The 20,943-nt window shown below is 39.9% G+C and overlaps 1 protein-coding gene across 2 annotated transcripts in view; it reads right to left on the bottom strand.

Moving 5' to 3' along the window:
• MAP3K9 (mitogen-activated protein kinase kinase kinase 9) overlaps positions 1–20,943 on the bottom strand; it is a 63,288-nt gene that overhangs the window by 10,569 nt on the left and 31,776 nt on the right. For both annotated transcript variants that reach the window (XR_007889685.1, XM_051621292.1), the window contains exons 4-10: positions 16,318–16,466; positions 12,031–12,206; positions 9,341–9,581; positions 7,513–7,635; positions 6,626–6,779; positions 3,296–3,408; positions 1,067–1,882 (exon numbers count right to left, since the gene is read on the bottom strand). Coding sequence is in view for 1 of the 2 variants with exons in the window: in XM_051621292.1 (XP_051477252.1) it covers positions 1,067–1,882; positions 3,296–3,408; positions 6,626–6,779; positions 7,513–7,635; positions 9,341–9,581; positions 12,031–12,206; positions 16,318–16,466 (1,772 nt within the window). In the remaining variant the exon portion in view is untranslated. The remainder of the gene's footprint in view (positions 1–1,066; positions 1,883–3,295; positions 3,409–6,625; positions 6,780–7,512; positions 7,636–9,340; positions 9,582–12,030; positions 12,207–16,317; positions 16,467–20,943) is intronic.

Here is a 20,943-nt window from a genome sequence, read left to right as displayed (position 1 = left end):
TTTATCCCTACACTGTTCTCAACACAATGTAAGACACCTGTTTCACTGACAGGCAGAAAGTTTTCTTCATTCGCTCATTTGCTTTCTTCCACTTTCAGACTGCAGAGCAGAGATTTGACCTCCTACCAGAAGTGAGGATTCTCCAAATCCTTTAGAGGGCACATTACCCATTAACAGCTTGCATAGATTGGGGAGACACTTGCACAGCAGAATGTGACACCTGTTTGCAACAAGCAGGACCAACTTTCTGGAACAAGACATTTAACACTAACCACCATGGATGTTTTTCTGGGTTTGTTTTCTTTTGGGCATAGAATGGGGAATTATGTTTGGGATTTTTGTTTTGTTTTTTTATAAAAACAACATAGCTTTACATTTTCATCAATACCACTTTAATGAGTATTCTCAGCTGCATTAACCCACATTTCTATTTCAGACTGCCATTCAACAGACAACTTCACATCTTGCTTTACCATTGGGAAAACTCTAATTAAATCAGAATTTAGAATTCTAGTCCTTTTTTTCCCCCTGAGTTACTAGGGCAAGAAAACAGGAAAGCAGTTTATCAAGTCACAGTCAATCCTAAAGACTGCAACAGTAAGAACACTGCCTAGCCAGGAAGATCCTTCTTGCTTGCAAAGGAGTAAGAGCAACAGTGGCACAGCCCCAAACTGTTTCAGAGATCCAATTTTCTCTACCTTAAAGACCAGATTTTACTTTGAAAACGTAACAGTAATAAACACAAGTGTGTAAAGTCAATGGAGACGGAACCCCAGAAACTGCTAAATATTTGCAATATTTGTACTTTGGTACCATCTGTCTCTAAGAAACAATGCTATGCTCTGCCTCACAGCACAGGGGAGAAGAGAGAGTTCCTTAGCACAGAGATACTGGAACAGAAGCCATTACTGTTCATTATTTGTGTACAGAAAGCATCCATACGCTCTTCTCGTGGGCTGGCCATCACAACGGATCCTGTATAAGCAATATATTTACTTCCTAAAAAGCAATTACACTGTTTGGGTCTTTATTCTGAAGAGGAAAAAGAAGATAGCTGAAAACCCACCTGCTCCTAGTGCTCCAGTTAAACAGCTACTGGAAGGGCATCCACTGGTTGGGCACCCATTGACAACTAGTCCACTCCCTTTGATGGCCCCATCAGAAGGTGTGCGCCTGTGCCCACTTTGCTGGGTGTGAGAAGAGACCGTCACATGCGTGGGAGTCAGGGACTGGTTGGGGTCTTGTTTGAACCTCTCAATCTGGACATTGACTAGTGGGTTGGTAATGGCTGGCAAGGGAGCCTTTACTGTCACTGGGCTGACAGGCATTTCATACACCACAATCTCATCACTGTCTGAGCGCAGCAGGGACCGGGTGGAATTACATTCGGAAATGGAAGACAGGGAAAGAAGGGTGAGGGATGTGGATGGCTCGCCTAGCAACAACATGGGATCCTCTTTCTTGAAGATCTTTCGGGAGGGTGGACTAGTGCTCCTGCGTGGGCGTCCTGCTCGCTGGAAAATACTGTCACGCTTCTTCTTCTCTTCCTTGGGTGCCTCTGGCTCCTCCTCAATTAGCAGCTGACACTTTCCTGCTTCTAACAGATCAAAACCCAGGCCTGCAGCAGCCAGCACAGCTCCACAGCCAAGCAATGCAACCTCGCACCGCTTGTGGTGGGAGCTGCTACGTTTGAGGCTGTTGGTGGGTGTCAGCTGTGGGGTACTAGTAGCAGAGTTCACAGGGGTGGCCTCCTCATTAGCATCACTAGAAGGGCCATCCCAGTCTTCATTCTTCTGAAATGGGATGCAGAGGTATGACTGATTGTGCCCAGGTGAAGGGTGCACTTTTCCCTCTCCATTAAGACATTCACTGTCTTCATCATCTGGAAAGTGAATGAAAACAGACAGCATGGATGTAACATTTGCACTGGCAAATTTCACTCTCCTACAAATATACATGAAAACTAAGCTTGTCCTCAGAAGATGCAACTGTCCTTCTCATTGCAAGCATTGTTCATCAATTGCAAAATATTCACAGGCTATTGTCTCTAAGCAGACATGCCAAAACAAGTAACTGGAAACACTATCAAAGTGCAAGAAATTCAAGAGACGTGTTCATCTGTTTGGGATCAATTGCAGAACAGCTTTTCAGTAGCAATCTTCACCTCAGTTAGGTCTAGAGTAAATACTTATGTTTGGGAGTGAAGAGCAAAAGATAGGAAAGTAAGGATCTCTCACGGAATCACAGAACTGTCAAGAGTTGGAAGGGACCTCTAGAGATCATCTAGTCCACCTCCCCCCTGCTAAAGCAGGAACACCTAAACCACATTACTCAGGACTGCATCCAGGCGGGTTTGGAATATCTCCGGAGAAGGGGACTCCACAACTTCCCTAGGCAGCCTGTTCCAGTGCTCTGTCACCCTCACCATAAATAAGTTTTTCCTGATGTTCAGATGAAACCTTCTGTGTTCTAGCTTGTGCCCTTTGCCCCTTGCCCTGTCACTGGGCACTACTGACAAGAGTCTGGCTCCATCTTTGTTACATCCACCCTTTAGATATTTATAGACATTGATAAGGCCTCCTCTCCAGGCTAAACAGTACCAGCTTTCTCAACCTTTCCTCATAAGGGAGATGCTCCAATCCCCCAGTAATCTTTGTTGCCCTCCGCTGGACTCTCTCTAGTAGTTCCCTGTCTCTCTTGAACTGGGGAGCCCAGAACTGGACACAGTTCTCCAGATGTGGCCTCACTAGGGCAGAGTAGAGGGGGAGGATATCCTCCATTGATATACTGGCCACACTCTTCCTAATGCATCACAGAATACCACTCGCCCTCCTAGCCACAAGGGCACATTGCTGGCTCATGGTTAACTTCCTGTCTACCAGGACTCCAAGGTCCTTCTCCTCAGCGCTGCTTTCCAGCAGGTCAACCCCTAACCTATACTGATGCATGGGCTTGCTTCTCCTCAAGTGAAGGTGCTCCTCTCCTCACAAGTGAAGGTGTAACCATGCTGCATGTATGAATATCAATAACAGGAAAGGAGTTAAGAGATAGCATGGAGCTAGAGGGGAATTAAGAGAAGCTTAATAGCATGACAGATAAGAAACACAAGCAGGTATGTAAGCAAAAAGAAAAGCCAAGATTAGGAAGTAGTTACTTCACAAAAATAAAAGAAAAAGAAATACCACCAAAATGAGAACATTGTTATAAGGTACCAGGTGAAGCTCAGGAAAGGACAGTTTCATTCAAATGTGCATTGAAGTGGGGATGAAATATAAAGTCCAGGGAATTTCTTTACCCATCTCTGCTAAGCTGGTGAATCCTGGAAAAGCCGGTGCAGTTCTCTGGATCTTCCCAAGGTTTGGTGCACTGGATGACCATTGTTTGTATCCTTCTACCAGAGCTTTCAGACTGAAACAGGAGAAAGATGGGAGAAAATGTACCATGCTCACAATCAAGTTTCATTCTCCCCTTCTTAAATGTCTATCGCTCTACTTAGGGTATGCACGTATCCATCGTAGTTACATAGATTTGAAGTCCTCCCATAGAAAGACATTTTGCAACATCTTTACAGCACCTTAATATTAAAAAAAAAAGTCAACAAGTTCCTCCCTCATTTGTTAGACCACTGCAGTCAGAAGACCTCTGCTGATAACCAACAGCTAGGAATGCAGCATAAGAGAAAACACTACATAAAAAAATCAGATGAAACATTTACTTTTTAAACAAAGGCAAACGTACCATGACATGTAAAAAAATAAAGTGTTCAGCAAGAGGAGGGAGAAATATCTCCAAAAACATTTCTGTGTGAAATACAAATAAACAATGAAAGCCAAAGATCACTCACTGGGACAGTAATATGCTAAAGTCATTGTAGTAGCAAAGTCATGCCTCTATATTATAAGCCCTGATGTCTCTCCTGTACAGAAAACACTGCACTGAAATCTACACAATTAAAAGTGTAAGTTCTAGATTATGGAAAAATAAGTAACTAAAATAATAAGTCACGTCATTGTTTCTTTTAGTTACAGACTAAAAAGCCCAAACAATACAAGTGAAAAACCCAAAACCAAATCCCTACTTTGATGTGACCTTCACTTAAAGGTACGTCACTTGGCATGTTGTTATTATTATTAGTTTCCCTATTCACAGGTATTCATCACCATCATCCTGTTTGTTCCCTGCAGTAATTTCATTACATCAGAAACAGCTTTAGTAACTGGCATAATTTTCCAACATATCAACACTCACCAAAGTTTTATTTTTAGTTATCAATATTGTCTGAACTGGGAGATTTGTGGTGCCTTTCTCCAAAACATAAAACACATGGTAGTGTTGGTGAAAAGCTAATAGGTACTTACGACAGTCAGAAATTGAATGGAAGGAGGAAAAATATCTGTGGATAGTCTGAACGATCTCAACTGGACAAAAAAGAGCATCTACTTGTTATTGAAAGGAAATTTAAGAGGTGAGACCTTTTCCAGCTCCATTAGTAACTTGCACATTTCTTTGATCAAAGACACATACCTTCGGTAAGGTCCTATCATTCCTTACAGAGAAGGGAAGGATTCTAATGAATTAACTGTCATTATTCCCGTTTTCCACCAGAATTATTCTCCATTTCTAGGAAGGCTTCCATTACCAGATTTCAAAACTCAAAGTTTTATTATATCGGGGGGGTTTTCTTGGTAGGTGTTTTCCCTCTATTCTCTATCTAACTGGCAGGCTCTATTTGTCACCAAACTATACTGCTATAGCAAGGTCACACGGTCTGACCTTGATTCAGCACATGTTCAGCTGGTTGATGACCACACACGCTACAGACATTACACTGAAAGCATCCAAGACAGTTCTCAGCTGTCTTGAGAGTTCATCTTTTTCCCCTCATTAACCATTCTGGCAAATGCAGAACCCTGCTATGAACTTGACTCTTGAGAGCACAGTGCTGAATACTACTTGTCAAGGCAGACAACCAAAGGGTTTTACAATAGACATGTAAATCAATGCGTGGGTCTCTGTCCTGATTTACTCCCTCCATCCTTTTACTCAGCTATGTAACACAATCCACCAGGTAATATAGGTTATATCTAAATTATTCATGTGTACAACATGCATAGTTAGGATAAATACTATAAAAAGAGCAGTATATTAAGGGAAAGCTGCTAAGTGAAATCAAACCATGTCAGCAGTGTGATCACCTCCAGAAGTAAATGTCAAAGCTCTTACAATATGGGCAGAATTAAAAATTACTGAAACGAGTCCCTGATGTTTGCTGCAACTCTGCTCCTTTAAATAAGTCTGCAGTCTGGCATAATTGCAGCAAAAAGCAGTAATTCATTGTATGTTAACCATACTGCCCTCTCAGCAACATCACTGTATTTCAGACACTCTGCAAAATGCCATAGTTGTAGAGTTTCCCTGGAAAAGGTGAATACAACATCTAAGTAGTAGAGAGAACAGGATCATTTTAAGAGCAACTATGGCTAGCAAGCAGATCCCTTCCAGCTGTCCGTGCCCAAAAGCAGTTCAGTGCTTCAGACTGTACAATAATGAACGGAAAACTGAAGAATTTTATTCCCAGACTTCCAAGAACATGATTTCAAGGTAGAAGTGCTTTTAGTGAGCTCCCACCCTTTTATATAATTGATGATTGTAAAATGTGACACCTGTTTTAATTCTGTGGAATGTTATACTTCATCTGTGGAATACGTAATGCATAGGAAGCAGCTGAAGAAGTTCCTCCACATTTGCCCTGTTAACATGTGATGAGGATCTTTGTAGGAGAACATATTTTTATGTCAATAGAATATTCAGTTCCAGGCCCTCCTGCAGAGGGCTGCAATAGTGATAAATTATGAAACATCTGTTTTTCAGGAATTTCACACCTGCACACATAATATTAAAGATAAATTATAACCAGTTATTTTGTTTTCCCTGCAAAAAATATGGCAAGAGTAAAACTATAAATTTAGCAGAGGAAAAAGCTTCAAACTCCACTAAAAATCACAAGGCATTCAAACACTTCATTAGATCAAAATACTCCTATGCTTAAAGAAGCATTTCAGCAATGATTCATTTGAGTCCTAGTATAAATATTCATACACATTAAAAAAAAAGAATCTATAGAAATAGAGGTACAACCTGTATCTCTGCAAAAATCCCTTTCAATATGTACTCACTGAAGATTCATGTCCTTTGCAAAAGCTTAAAGAGAAGATTATTTGCCTGGCTCTAACACACACTTTTTGAACAGCATTTAAGACAAGAAAAAGCATAGCTGAGAACTGTAAAAGGGAAGTATTTTCAGGTATTATATGATATTACAGGAAGCTGAACCTGAAAATAAAGAGGAGCTTTGAGAAAAACATTTTTGCACAGCAAAGAAGTTCTGCTTACAAATGCACATTACAAGGTAACAGCAGACTATGGAAGCACCAGGTCACTGCTGGACCTCTAGCAAGTGTTTGAATGCAATGTAGTTTTGTAATCTGATCTGAATCTCTAATATCTCTGGTACAGCAAATAAGTTTGGAAAAGCATTTGCAAGAGGACAGGCAAATCTCCTGTGAGCAAGCTCATAACCAGTTTTAGAACCTGGAAAGTAATCTGGTTCCAGGCCCTCCCTTACCCATCTTCTCCTGCACCTAACTCCTTGTGACAAAGTGAGCTCGGTCCCCAAGTCCGTCCTTTTTTCTTCTGGCCTCTCTTCTCTTCTTCATCTCCTTCCTCCTTTGGAAGGACTGAGCTTCGTCCCCACGTTTTACTGCTTTCAGCAGGAGTTACTTCACAAGTGGGAAGAACAGTGGAAAATGGGAAAGAAAAAGAGATTGATAAGAATTGGTTCCAGAGCAACATAAAGAATAAAACATAAGAGTGGAACCGAAACAGTAATGAGAACACCCACTCAGGCTTCTTTCCTTCAATTCCAGCCACTTATCAACACAGATCTAACCAGATCCCTTCAAAATCAGTATAGACAGGCTTTACAGCTTTATTCCACCACTGATTTCCCTGTTAGAACTATCAGTTTGATACCAGACACACAGTATCATGATATCCATTACAAGCACTACACATTAACATCCTTTTCACACTTCTAATACATGCTTGTCTGCCTAATTCTGTTTTGTTATGGGAACACTATTTTCATTACAAGTGCCCTTGTTTTCTCTCCTTCCAACAGTAACTTAATCCACTTTGGTAATGTTTCATAGATCTACTCTGCAAATTAGTATTTTAAAAAAATAGTGTTATCAACTAAGGAATGCCTTTTCTACAAAAGCAAACAGCAGTATTTCAAGAACTTCTGTAAGTAAGGTTTGGACTCCAAAGAAGGTGACACTGCCCCCATCACCAACACACTCAATTTGTCTCACTAAATGCATATATGCAGGGCACAAGACAAATATTTTAGAACATTTTTTTACAGTCCTGTCCTAGATATAGAATCTTGGCATCTTACCACGCTGACAGACTGCAAATTTCCCAAATTCAATACTATATTGAGCTCCTTACACTGTATGGCCCTGAGTCTGGGAATAATGGTAGGACTTGCAGGAGGGCTGGAGCAGCTACTGATCAAGCTTTTCCTTTTATCCATCGTTGGAGAAGCCTGCACAGTGAATTTATGCTGGAAATCTGTTTACCAAAAGAAGAAAAATCAAAACAAAAGCAGAAAGACACAGTTAAAACTATTTTTTTAATATAAGAAAAAAGAAATAATTTATAGTAACTTTCCAAGAGTGTAATTTACATTAGCCATGTAGAAACGAAGGTTTACAGCTAATTGCTATCCCCATCATACAGCAGCTACTTCAGAACAAAGATGTGGGCTCACACTCATGAAGACAGATCTTCTTACTGTATGTGTGAGATACATACACACATAGATTCTTATGTGTTGACTGACATTTATGCCAAAGTATATCCCTGTATTAATTCCTTTCACCTTATCTCTCAGTTTCTTAAGATAAGCAAAACCACCAGCAATAGCTGTTTATAGACCTAAAGCAAGGCATAGTCAACATGCACGCTTTAGCATCACTGCTCTTCTGAGCAGCCAGTCTCTCTCAGAAAATAATGTAGTGTAAGCCATCATCCTTGTGTCAGCCATGAGACTCAGGCGATCTACAAAATCCATGCCTTTACAAATTGGAATCTCCATACAGAATTCTCAGCAGAAATGCTAAGGATTCACAGAATCACAGGATGGTTTGGGTTGGGACTTTAAAGACCACCTAGTTCCAACCCTCATGCTATGGGCAGGGACACCTCCCACTAGATCATGACACTCAAAGCTTCATCCAACCTGTCCTTGAACACCTCCAGGGAGAGGGCACCACAACTTCCCTGGACAACCTGTGCCAGTGTTTCAACACTCTCAGAGTAAAGAATTTCATCCTACTGACTAATCTAAATCTCCTCTCTTCCAGTTTAAAGACATTACCCCTTGTCCTACTGCTACAAGCCCTTGTAAAAAGTCCCTCCCCAGCTTTCCTGTAGGCCCCTTCAGGTACTGGAAGGCCACTATGAGATCTCCCTGGAGCCTTCTCTTCTGCAGGCTGACCAAACCCTGCTCCCTCAGCCTGTCTTCATAGGAAAGGTGCCCCCTGATCATCTTTGTGGCCCTCCTCTGGACTTCCTCCAGGAGCTCCATGTCCTCCTTATGTTGGGGTCTCCAGAACTGGACACAGTACTCCAGGTGGGGTCTCATGAGAGCAGAATAGAGAGGGAGCATCACCTCACTTGACCTGCTGATCACTATTCTTGTGATTCACTCATTCACTCTTAAGAGTGACTTCCCTGATACCTCACCAATATTTAGCATTTCTTCCAGAAGGGTGGTAGTAGAACTCCCTTGTTAAAATGAGTTCACATATGAATATTAGCAATGTAGGGCTCTAATATCACAGCTATCAATGTATTTTTGATGGTTTTTAGATTCCTGCACCAAGAAGTCCAGTAGATTATGGGTTCTGCTGCAGCATTATGTAAAATATTTCCAGAGCAAGAACCTCCATCATTTTTATGTATATCCTTTATTAAACTGATCATTTTGAGTATTAGACTGCAACACCAACATGTTTACCATGAGCCATATACAGTCACTGACTAACAAACATGTGACATCTCAAATTTATTTTTGGCCTTCATACTTGGAACTTTGGGGAATGCTAGCCACAAGAGCATCAAATTTAGCTTCTTGATCCCAAAGAGGCATTTTTTTTTTCCCCAGAGTACATCCAGTACTTTCTAATGCATAGGTATCAGTAGAAAGGAGCTACCAAAGCTACAGGTTCATCTGTTCCTCCCATTTCACCTGACACAGCCAACCATCACCAACCTGAAGGCAGGCTGATATGGTTGCCATCTTTTAACTTGAGCCGGTTTCTCTTGAACTTCCCCATGCGTTTCTTCACCCGAGGCTTCTCCTGACACAGCTGGTGGATGATGATGTTGAGCTCCCTTTCCAGGATGTCAATCTCACGTTCAGCCAGTTCCTGCTCCCGCCTTCGTAGCAACTCCTCATGGTTCTTCTGTTCAACAGCAGCACGAGTCAGCTCTTCTTCCCATGTGCGCAGCTCCTGCAGGGAGATGAGAAAGGAGAAAGTGAAAGCTATTTTGTGACTTGTGGGTTAAGACTAACATTATCTATTCTGAAAGTAGAGAAGCAATGAATCATTCTCACAGCACTGCTAGTGCCACTGTTTAAAGGCACAGTTGAAAGCCAAAAACCTAAAACACTCCTCAAGAATTTCTGTGCTTGTCATTCAAGTCCCTTCATATTAGGATTAAAATTTGGTCATTGGCACTTGTGAGGTCACACCTGGAATTGTGTGAACAGTTCTGGGCTCTCCACTCCAAGACAAACAAGGACATAGTGGACAGACTACAACAAAGGTCCTAGGAGATGATTAAGATAATGGAGCACCTCTCCTGTGAGGAAGAGCTGAGGGAGATGGGACTGTTTATCCTTGGAAAGAGATGGCTCAAGTGGAGGGAACAGGGATCTTCTGTTTTTTTAAAAAAAACAGAAGTAAAGGTGCAAAGAAGATGGAGCCAAGCTCTTTTCAGCAATGCTTGGTGATAGGACAGGAAGCAATAGACATACACTGTAACATAGGAAATTGCCTTTAAACACTTTTTTACTGTGGGCATTACTGAGCACTGGCACAAGTTGCCCAGAGAGGCTGTGGAGTCTCCCTCCTTGGAGATACTCAAAAGCCACCTGCACACAGCTGTGGGCAACTGGTTCTAGGTGACCTTGCTTCAGTAAGTGGTTTGGACCACACGACCTCCAGAGGTCCCTCCAACTTCAACCATTCTGTGAGTCGGTGAAAAGACACTGGATCCTAAATTCAGTGTCAAAACATGCTGAGTATCTGACATAAACACGTCTGTAAGAGCCAAAGAGTACCATGCATATGGGAACCCATTTTGGAAGCTTTCTTCTTAAAACAGAAAGCAATTAATACTTGTTTCCCTGTTCAGTAAGTACCTGTGTTAACGTCAGTATTGACTTAAAACTGTTTAAAAATAACATTGCCATCTCATGCATAATAAAATAGCAAAAAACACAGATCTAACAAAAATTAATGAAGAAAACCATCAAGAGGTGATTCCCATCATATTCCACCAGGCGTGGCTGCCCTTTAGGCATAAAGAGGTCTAAAACAAACTTTTCCATCTTTCCTTTTTTGACAAAACCAATCAACTGACACTGTCCTTGAGATCTCACTATGTCTTCTCACTGAACTCCTGTCACCACAGGGATAAAAGAACTCTGCACTCAGAATAATCATCTCCAGCTGGCTAATTCCACTGCAGAAAGTAAAAACTGAAGAATTCAGGCTGAACTTCAGATAGATTTTAGGTTAGCTTTTTAGAATTGTTTTAAATAACATTGTTACCTGTCTCATCTCCACTGTGATTTGGTGCATTTTACTCATGGTTGAACAGCACATAAAATTATCTTTCCCCATTGCTACAAAGGAATACAGTACTCAAAACCTAAGGGCAGTCTAGCTACTGCTGTTTTGTCTTCTTTCTGTTGAAGTTTCTGGTTTTCAAAAACTATTTCAACACATAAATGTCATGGGACAACAGCAGCAGGCCAATGCCTACTAGTTATTTTATTTTTCCCAAAACCTACTATAATATATTAAATAGAAATGTTTTAAGCATTGCTGTAGGACTTCTATCCCCTGCCCCACTGTCTCGTTTTCTTTCTGCCTCCTAAACCCAACCTCTGAGTTCAAATCAAGTCGGCTGCTTACTACAAATTCATTTTTAGACAACAGACCATGAACCAAATACTATTTCTGTGATTCCCCTGCAGTATTTTCATACCAACAACTGTAAATAGTCTCTGTAAGGACCTTTAACATAGATACAGTAAGTTGTGCTTTCTGCAAGCATGCTTGAAGAAAACTTCAGATTTTCACTTCTACTCTTTGAAGCTGATGGTCACAATTCCTTTTATTCCTGCTAGCATTTTGTTTCCTGCTATTTACCCAGATAACTTCAGTTATAACAGTTATTGGACCATTCCCTCCTGGTAGCACTCACGTTTATTATAGCCTATCCACTTTGGCTGTGGTCAAAATCTGTAAAATATAAACCCGACAGAAAAAATGCTGCATTGTTTGCTGGAGTACATAGGCTGAAGCTACCTCTCCTACTTTTACTGTTAACAGTTATCAATGGGCTTCTCAATTAAGACACTAATAGTGAAACAATTATCAGATACATTAAACGATGAAGATAAGTCATCATAGCAGTTTGCAGAGTGTGGAATTGAAGCTCACTACAATATCAGAAAAAGTAGCAAGCTCAGGATGCAGGTATTTTACTCATGATTCTGCCCTTGTGTGCATCATAACCTGGCATTGACTTGGGGACTTATTACAAGCTCCAGTCAAGCACATACAAAATTAACTCTGGGATGCACTAAATGATGATCCCTGTTTGAACTATGAAACGGGAAAATCATACTCCAGAGAGCACAAGAATGGAGTGTTTTTCCCTAACTACCTTTTCTTTGGCTCTGAGCTGATCAAACATCTCTTGGATCTCTTGTTTCCAGTCTTCCTGCAGGGAGTGGAAGGAATCTTTGGGCATTTCAAAGAAACCAGACTCTTCTATGGCAGTGAGATGGTCTAGGATACTGGCAAATGAAGGTCGTGAGTGTGGATCAGGATTCCAACAATCTAGAATAGGACAAAGACAAGCAACTGTTAAGCATCCTAGTATGGAGGTTTGAGAGGATGAGCAGTACTTTACTGATCCCCAGTGGCTAAGGCTGGCATGCACACTATGTGTGTTATCCCATTTGTTCCCATTTTCCACTCACATTGCCTATTGTCCAATAATAAGTCAAGTATGGAATTCAGGCTTTCGTGCTTATAAAATATCCAACATAGCTTAAGATGTTGAACCACCTGGTCTCTCGGTTGTATTGCAATAATATGCCAAGTAAAATAGATTTACTAATTTTACAGAAAGTTGCATTTTCAAGCTATATTAAAAGTCATAAATAATTTCCTTAAATATTTTAAGTTGTATGTGCTCATAGAGAGGAAATATTGTGCAAGACTCTTGTAAACAGTTATTTTCTCACACTTACACTTCAGAGTTAACAGCCATACAGCAGGAGGGAATCCAGAGTTCATTCTAATGCCAAACTCTAATACTACGCTGAGTCATTATGAATCTCTTTCACAGAGCTGAAAATCAGTCCCACAAAGCAGACTGGGCATAACTTGACTGAAGACAGGAGATTTGAGTAAATAATTACACCAAATAGTACATTTTGAATTTTCTTATTTTAAGTGTTCTTTTTTATTATTTGAGAAATCTGTCTGATCAGGCTTTTCTCCTTTGCTTTTAAGAGAAACCGTAAGAAAAAAAAAAAACAACTTTTTCATTCACAATCTAATGCAATGACTTACTCAATATTGGACTCTAAAAACACACAGTTTAAGGTACCCATCTTACCACACGAGACAACTCAACTAGCAATAGTACAAAAAGGTACTCCCTTTTACAGTGATAGGAATCAAACATTGAAAACAGAAATGGAAATAGAAAGTGGGATGAAGTAATATCTCAATGAAATAATTAAGAACATGTTTTTTAAATACCATTAAGTCAAAATGTTTGACTTAACATTTTTTAATAGGAATTTTTTGTTTACTCAGTCTTCCCTCTTAACTTTTTACTCAACTCCAGTAAAAGACTTCACTTTCTCATTCTGTATTGTCCCATACTGGCACTTACACAAGTTCAAAAAGTATCCTTATTCTATTTAGTACTGCTAGACTACTGCACGCCAAAATTTGAGAAGAACTAAACAGTAAAACTTGCAATTCAATTATATTTCTAAGATATAGATCTTTTGCATGAATGGAAGAAACTAACACATGGGTCTCTCTCAATTTGCTCATATTATCATTGCTCTAAACGATCACTGCATTTAAGACACACATTACTGCAGCACGAGGCAAGAGTTATAAAAATGTTCTAAAGTTTCCTAAACTTTACAGTTGGAAAAAAAGGGAACATTCTTAAAAAAATTTCTGGTCATGTCCTAAAAGACATTATTTCATCAGTTGTATGGATTTAAATATACCAAGGAGCAGCTGCAATTAAAAATAAATCATATTTCAGAAAATCTGTGCAACTGCTGAGGCTTGGTTTTGTAGGTCTTTTCTTTGATTTTAGCATTACTGAGATTTTGCATTTGGGCGCTTTGGTTTCAAAACTGATGGTATCAAGATGCTGGTATATAAGCAGCTGATCAGGCTACAGGAGGAATAAACTTGAAGACATTTGTGTTTATGGATTTAAAATTGCTTCTCTTAATAAAACAGAGAATGCGACGGATGCTAGAGTGCTCTGAAGGTCCCCTGCTGCTGACCAATTAGTAGCAATGGGCAATACAGCTGGACTGCCAGTGCCATAATCCCTGCCTCTTTACCCCAGGTTTTAAGCATGGCAAAAGCAAACATGACCCAAAGTAAAACAAAATGCTGCAGCCAGCCAAATGCATGAATGAGTGAGCAGGATAACTATGCAGGTGGCCCGTGGCTTTAATTTTCCCAGGCCTAGATCTGCCATTGTTTGCACTAATGAGGACAGTTGTAACATACAAGACTCTTCTGTTAAGAGAGAAAGTTCAGCTTTGTTGTCTCAGTGAAGACCACCAGGGCAGCAATTGAAAAGTAAAAGCAGCATTAGGGGAACAAGAGTTCACCCAAGACGGGAAAGAGCCTGTCTGAAAAACAGTTTTGGTAAGGGGCAGAAAGTAATTGTTTCCTTGTTCTTTTCTCCCCTTAAACTGGGAGAAGCCAAGCGTTCCAAAGCTGTGTGGGTGCTCACCCCTGTGCTGCTGGGTTCAAGCTCAGGCCATGTGCCTCTACCTGAATTTCCCAACAGAGGGCATTACTTTTAACCTCAGCAGCAGATACCTCTGTTATATTTTAGCAATCTGGAGTCTTTGTTTTAGGGAGCCATGATGAAATAAACTGTTCTGGCACAACATTGAGCTAGTAGCTCCATTAACTCTTTCAGATGCAGTTTCTTGCTTTACATTGCTTCAATTACTATACCTGCAACTCTGCAGCTGTTTACTATCCGTAGAGTATTTCTCTTTTAGCACAACAGTACATGACATTTTTTATTTTAACTTAAATCTGTAACTTACAGGGAAAAAAAAACAACAACAAAAAACCCCCAGAGAAGTGTAAAAGTATTCTAAAAGCCAAGAAACTCCACCAGAGGTGACAGAACATCAGTTCTATGTTCAGACTTATTCTTTGATCATCAAGACTACAAAACATGTTTGACTTCTCTTCAGTTTTTCTTTCTGTCAGATAGGTATAAAAATGTTTATAAACACCTGGAAATCTTTGGAAACAGGTGCACTAAAAAAAATCAACACTCGAGGTCAACTTCTTAGCCCTTGTGGCTAAGAAGGCCAATGGCATCCTGGGGTGCATTAGAAAGGGTGTGGTTAGTCGGTCAAGAGAGGTTCTCCTCCCCCTCTACTGTGCATTGGTGAGGCCGTATCTGGAGTATTGTGTCCAGTTCTGGGCCCCTCGGTTCAAGAAGGACAGGGAACTGCTTCAAAGAGTCCAGCGCAGAGCTACAAAGATGATTAAGGGAGTGGATCATCTCCCTTATGAGGAAAGGCTGAGGGAGCTGGGTCTCTTTAGCTTGGAGAAAAGGAGACTGAGGGGGTGACCTCATCAATGTTTACAAATATGTAAGGGGTGAGTGTCAGGGAGATGGAGTTAGGCTTTTCTCAGTGTTGACCAGTGATAAGACAAGGGGTAATGGGATCAAATTGGAGCACAGGAGGTTCAAGGTGAATATTCAGAAAAATTTTTTTACTGTGAGAGTGACAGAGCACTGGAACAGGCTGCCCAGAGAGGTTGTGGAGTCTCCTTCTCTGGAGACATTCAAAACCCACCTGGATGCGTTCCTGTGTGATGTGCTCTAGATGACCCTGCTCTGGCAGGGGGGTTGGACTAGATGATCTTTTGAGGTGCCTTCCAACCCCTAAGATTCTGTGATTCTGTGATTCTAAGGTACTACTGTGATAGAGGGAGGGAAGGAAGGAGAAACAACTGAATATCAGGAGATGTTCAAGTAGTTGCACTAGCCAGCAGAGCAGGTCACATAGGTGGCACCCCAAAAGCTACGTGACAGAGTCCTTTTTAATAACTACAGCAACTCTGATAACAAACTCCTGCATTTCCTTCATCCATATGTAGCCCACCTTAGGAATGACCTATGTCCACATGCAAAGCAGAAAATCACAGCATTCTGACTGAAAATTTGGGGTGTTTTCAAATTCGGGTTGTGTCAAAGCCATATTTAAACCCTCTCCCTGAAATCTCAGTAGGATAAAGTTTAATTCCAAATCAATCTGACATTGTCTAGCAAGATGCTCAAGCTATGAATTTGAAAACAAGTTGAAGACTTCAAAGGAGAACAAAATACACCAAGTTTTGGTGGTGGTGAGTCTTCACTACCAGAAAACAACAAGCTAGATGATGACAGCAATAGTCCCCATTTTCCTATAAAGCCAGTTGATTAAAAAAAATGGTAGGGACATTTCTTTCACTTATTACTCTTATAATAGAGCAACTGTCACAGCACACCAGGAGCCAAGCCTAGCTCTCATAACAACTTGCAACACTGGATAAAGCCATTTGAGAAATCTGTGCTTCAGTTGGTCAAAACCAACACAAGGAGGCAATACTCAGGAACATTCTATAAACAGCACAAACCATACTCACACCACAGCTGGCTTACCTTCCATGAGTCTGGCAAAAGGCTCTGGACAGGTGGAAGGGATTGGAAGAGCAAGTTTATTCATGGCAACACCATATGCTACTGCAAGACCATCAATTCCTCGGAATGGTACTTCTCCTGTTAGCAGCTCCCAAAGCAGCACACCGTAACTAACAGAAAGAAAACAGAAAAGAGGTGTTTGACTTTAACACTCTGTTAAGCAACAAGAAAGTACCTGAATCTACCAGGGTGGTCTGGTATACTGAAGAAATTGCAGTTTTCTGGACAAGCCCATCATGGCTGGTGAAGAGTCTCACTTTACCTGCTTTTTTAAATAGGACTGAAATAAGATGCCATTTTCACCTTTTAGGCAAAAATAATTTTCTCTCTAGAAACTGGGAACAATGTGAAAAACATTATTATAAATCTTCTAATTACTTTGGCAAATTTCGAACCAGACCCTGGTGAAACGCTCACAAATGTGAAGAAATGTTTCATGGGTTGTGATTTTTAAAAATAAGTGAAAAATGCTTCTTCAGAAGTAAGATGCTCTTCAAGATTTTCTAAGAAATATTAACTATGAAGTTATGGAAACAGTTCCAGGACTGTTCTCCCTCAAGGTATATGACAAACAACATATTGTCAGGACATTCCTTCTGCTTCTAGGAAACCCAAGTCAGCTTCTTCATACTTAGTGAGCCAACAGCTTTTTCTTCCATTGATTTGTCTTATTCTCTTCTGAAACTATTTACCATCCACTACGTTCTGAGGCAGTGGGTTTCACAAATTTGATGATGCATTGCAAAAAAACACTTCCGTGTGTTTTAAGCTTGTTACTTCATAATTTCATCTGCTTCCCTGTAGCTCTTCTAATACAAGGACGAGCGAACATATGTTCCCCATTAGCTCCTTCCATGCCATCCATGATTTCATAGGCTCCCACTACATCCTGCTGAAGGAGTCTTCCTTCCAGCCCCCAAAATCTTAACCTAGCTAAATCCTAATCTAGTTACTCTCCTGAACAGAAGCCTTTTCATGGAATCATAGAATTGTTTGGGTTGGAAGGACCTTAAAGATCATGTAGATCCAACCCCCCCTGCGTGAGCGAGGACACCTACATCTAGATTAGGTTGCTCAGAGCCCCATCCAACCTGGCCTTGAACCTGACATCTTCTGTACCATCTCATTTCACTTAAACCACAAACCCTATAAAGTTTTTAAGATATGGGCAGCAACACAGTATTTCCTCTTTTTTCCTCTTTATTTCTTTCCTATTAAATTTTAATTTACAAAATTAGCTAGGTCACCCACAGTAACTCCACTATCTTTTTACTGAATCATAACAGTAAAATTTAGAGCCCATCACTGTACATGTGAAATTGTCCCATGGGTATTATTTTGTACTTATTACCATTACATCTATTTTATCATTCAGTATAATGAAACTTTTCCTCAACACTCTGCAGGAGATGAATTTTTCTTATCCTGAATAACTAAGTATCACCAACAAATGTTACCTAACCGTGCAATGCTTCTTCAAATCACTTATGATTCTCTTTAACACAGAATTCCCCACCAAGAAAATGGATTTATTCCTTTTTTCCCCCACCAATTTACTTATTTAGAAGCTTTTGACAAAAGATTTTATTGAAAGCTTTTATAAATCCAAATATGGTATAACATTACCACTTATCCAGTTACTTATTCAGTAACTCCTTGAATAATTTTCATTTTTTCACAAGATATGATTTCCTTTACAAAAGCTGACTCTTCCCCAGATACGCTCATAGGTCCACCAGCTTCACACTCTTGAGTGCTGTTTCTATAATTTAGTAGAACTGAAAAACCAGACTCATGGATCCTCAGGAAACTCTTTTAAGACCTGTCATCATATTTGCTGCCTTTCATTTCTCTGATATTGAGGCAGCTTTAAGCAACAGCTTAATAGCTATTAACTCAGATGGCTCTCTCCCGTTCTTGTAGAAATCTTGGGTGTTACTGTACATCCCAGCAATTTGTTACTGCTCATTTTATCAGTCTTAACATCTCTGTGGATAGTACTTCAGTAGGAGATGTCCTCCAGCTCGGCTCTCTTAAAAGAGCAATTTTCTCCTTTAAAAGCCTCTCTTTGCTCTACTCTAGCAGACACAAGTCACTTTTACTGTGATTCTTCCGCTATAACCATAGCTTCTTTGCACTTGGCCACCTACAGGCCATACCTTTTCCCATGGGGTTTTCACCGGTGCTGGGCCTGAAAGCAGTATTCGTTTTTATGCTTTTCAAAACACTCTCCTCAAAACCCTTTTAATCTTCGTGAGTGTTCTACATGCAACTTGCCAGCACTTAACATCATGTCTAATTTTCCTCATCTGCATACAGGTTCAATTTTGAAGGATGTCTTCCAGGTGCCTCTTCTACATTGCCTGCTTCATTCATTTAAAGTCTTCCCTATGCATTTATTCTGAGCTTCAATGTAGTGTTCTTAAAAGAGACAAACGTTGAAAGCTTCCTTTTTGTTGTTTTTATCCCAAATTCTTCGATGCTGTCAATACTTTTCTTGAGATTAACCACTACTGTAATGCATTAATTTTTCTTAACTGCCCTTGCGAAAGTACCAAATCTAAGTATATGTATTTTGGCCATAGTCATATTGTACCATTTTGAAGGCCTCCTAAGCACACCTGAAGACCAAATGAAAAACTGCTTTTCCTCCTCAAAGTTCCCCGAATAGCTGCCCCATAAAACAGTAATTTCTGAAGTTAAAGATTAAACTCTTCTTGTTTTAAAGCAACAATTGCTCTACTCATTTGGGAGTAATAAATAATTGTTGCTATCACAGCCTATATTCTTGCAGCCTACCCCCCACCCTGCTAAGTCTTTAACATTCTTTGTAACTGCTGCCACCTTGGTTAAGCAGTCTTAATACTAACTTTTCCTATTTAGATATGGAATTTCAGTCACTAGAGATTCTACCTCTTCTGCTAACACATCTAATTTATTTTATTAAGCAATTTTTTTCCACTTCTATAATATTCTGCATTTTTCCAACATAATTCATACTCTTGATATTATAATTATTACAATTATAATTTATTATTTCTTTCCATCAAGATTGTCCATTTCCTACTGCATCAAGAGCTTCTTTTGAAAAAAATAAAAAGGAGTTTAAGGATTTCCCATTTTCTTTCTGGCATCATAGGATTCATAAGACACTTGACGAAAATGAACACTGCACTGAATATATATTTGGTCTGTCTAAATCTGATTGATTGTTCATATTAGTCTTCAGTTTGGATGCCAGCACTGATATCGAAAGGTAGGAAAAACTACCAGAGACCACTACTACAGGATAAAACATGTATTGGATATTTCTCCAATGGTCAGAAAAGCACTACTGATGTGCTCAAAGCATTTTTCCACAGGGTAATTTTTAAAAGGTAAAGAAACAGACAGACTGGTGCTTCTTCTAACATGGCACTAGAAGTATATATTTCAGGAAAGGCCAAATTGTTTCTGGCAAAACAAAGTCACCTTCTTCTCACCTACTTACAGTTCATTGCTGAGAACGCTGTTTCATAGAACAAGGGAAACCCTGCTTTGTGGCATTTGAACAACAATCATCCCAAGTGATTCAACAGCAAGTGTAGTGCTGAACAGTTATCCATTAACTCTCAAGCAGGGGATTGGGAATTACCAAGGGAGAAAGTCAGCGACAGAAGGGCTTTATATTTTAAAAAGCATAGGAAAAAATAATCAAGAGCCTCTCCTCATTTTCAATAGGGAGGAAGAAAAACTGGTCAAACTTTTTTTTTTTCAGCTCCCAGCAGTAATTTTTTTACTTTAACTACAAAATAAACCATATTATATGGAGCATGCCCACAAGTCTACTGACACTTGTATGAATATTTAACCATCTTCCAGAGATCCAGTAATCACTTAATTAGTTTAACATCAAGTCCAGTCCAGATTCTTGGGGAGAGGGAGGCTGGTGGTCTGCAGGATTTCACGTTAGTTTGCCACCTCCCTTGTAAGTCTGTGAACTTCAAAAAAAAAAAAAAAAGTAAATTCTTCTCACTGTTATTGTTCAATGGCATTTGTACCATAGGTTCTTCTTCTTCATGTCCCTAAATTGCTGATCTCTGCTAAAGTTCAGCACTTCCCATGAGAAAGGCACTATCAGCCCAAGGAGAATATTCCAGCAACAACAGAAACTAGAATATTACTATTGTTAAGAAAAAAAACCCCACAACTTCGTGGCATTTTAACAGCTATTAACATTTTGCACGTTATTGAACTGGCAGTTTCAGAGATGACATTTCCTGCTTATTTCACAACAGTCAGTTGTATACAGTTCTCCCACATGAACTTCTACTAGTATTCCTAGTCACTACTTACCTGCCAGGTACTGAAGCCTTGCCAGTGCTTCATTTCACACAGCAGACTACAGAAGCCTGCAAGCAGTCAGCTGTGGACGGAACTGCTGCCAACACTTGATTTACATGAAATATTCTAATGACTAAAGTTCCTACACTCACCACTGAACGTCTGAAACATCTTGATCTACTAATCAGATATTTTAGGTAATTCTGGTATTCTACTCCGAAACAAAAATTAAAATCCTAATTATTTCACTGGTCTTAGAAGTAG

This window comes from Apus apus, chromosome 5 (assembly GCF_020740795.1).
Source record: "Apus apus isolate bApuApu2 chromosome 5, bApuApu2.pri.cur, whole genome shotgun sequence".
Taxonomy (NCBI): Eukaryota; Metazoa; Chordata; class Aves; order Apodiformes; family Apodidae; genus Apus; species Apus apus.
The sequence above is the reverse complement of the archived record's forward strand: the minus strand, read 5'-3'. Positions and strand labels throughout refer to the sequence as shown.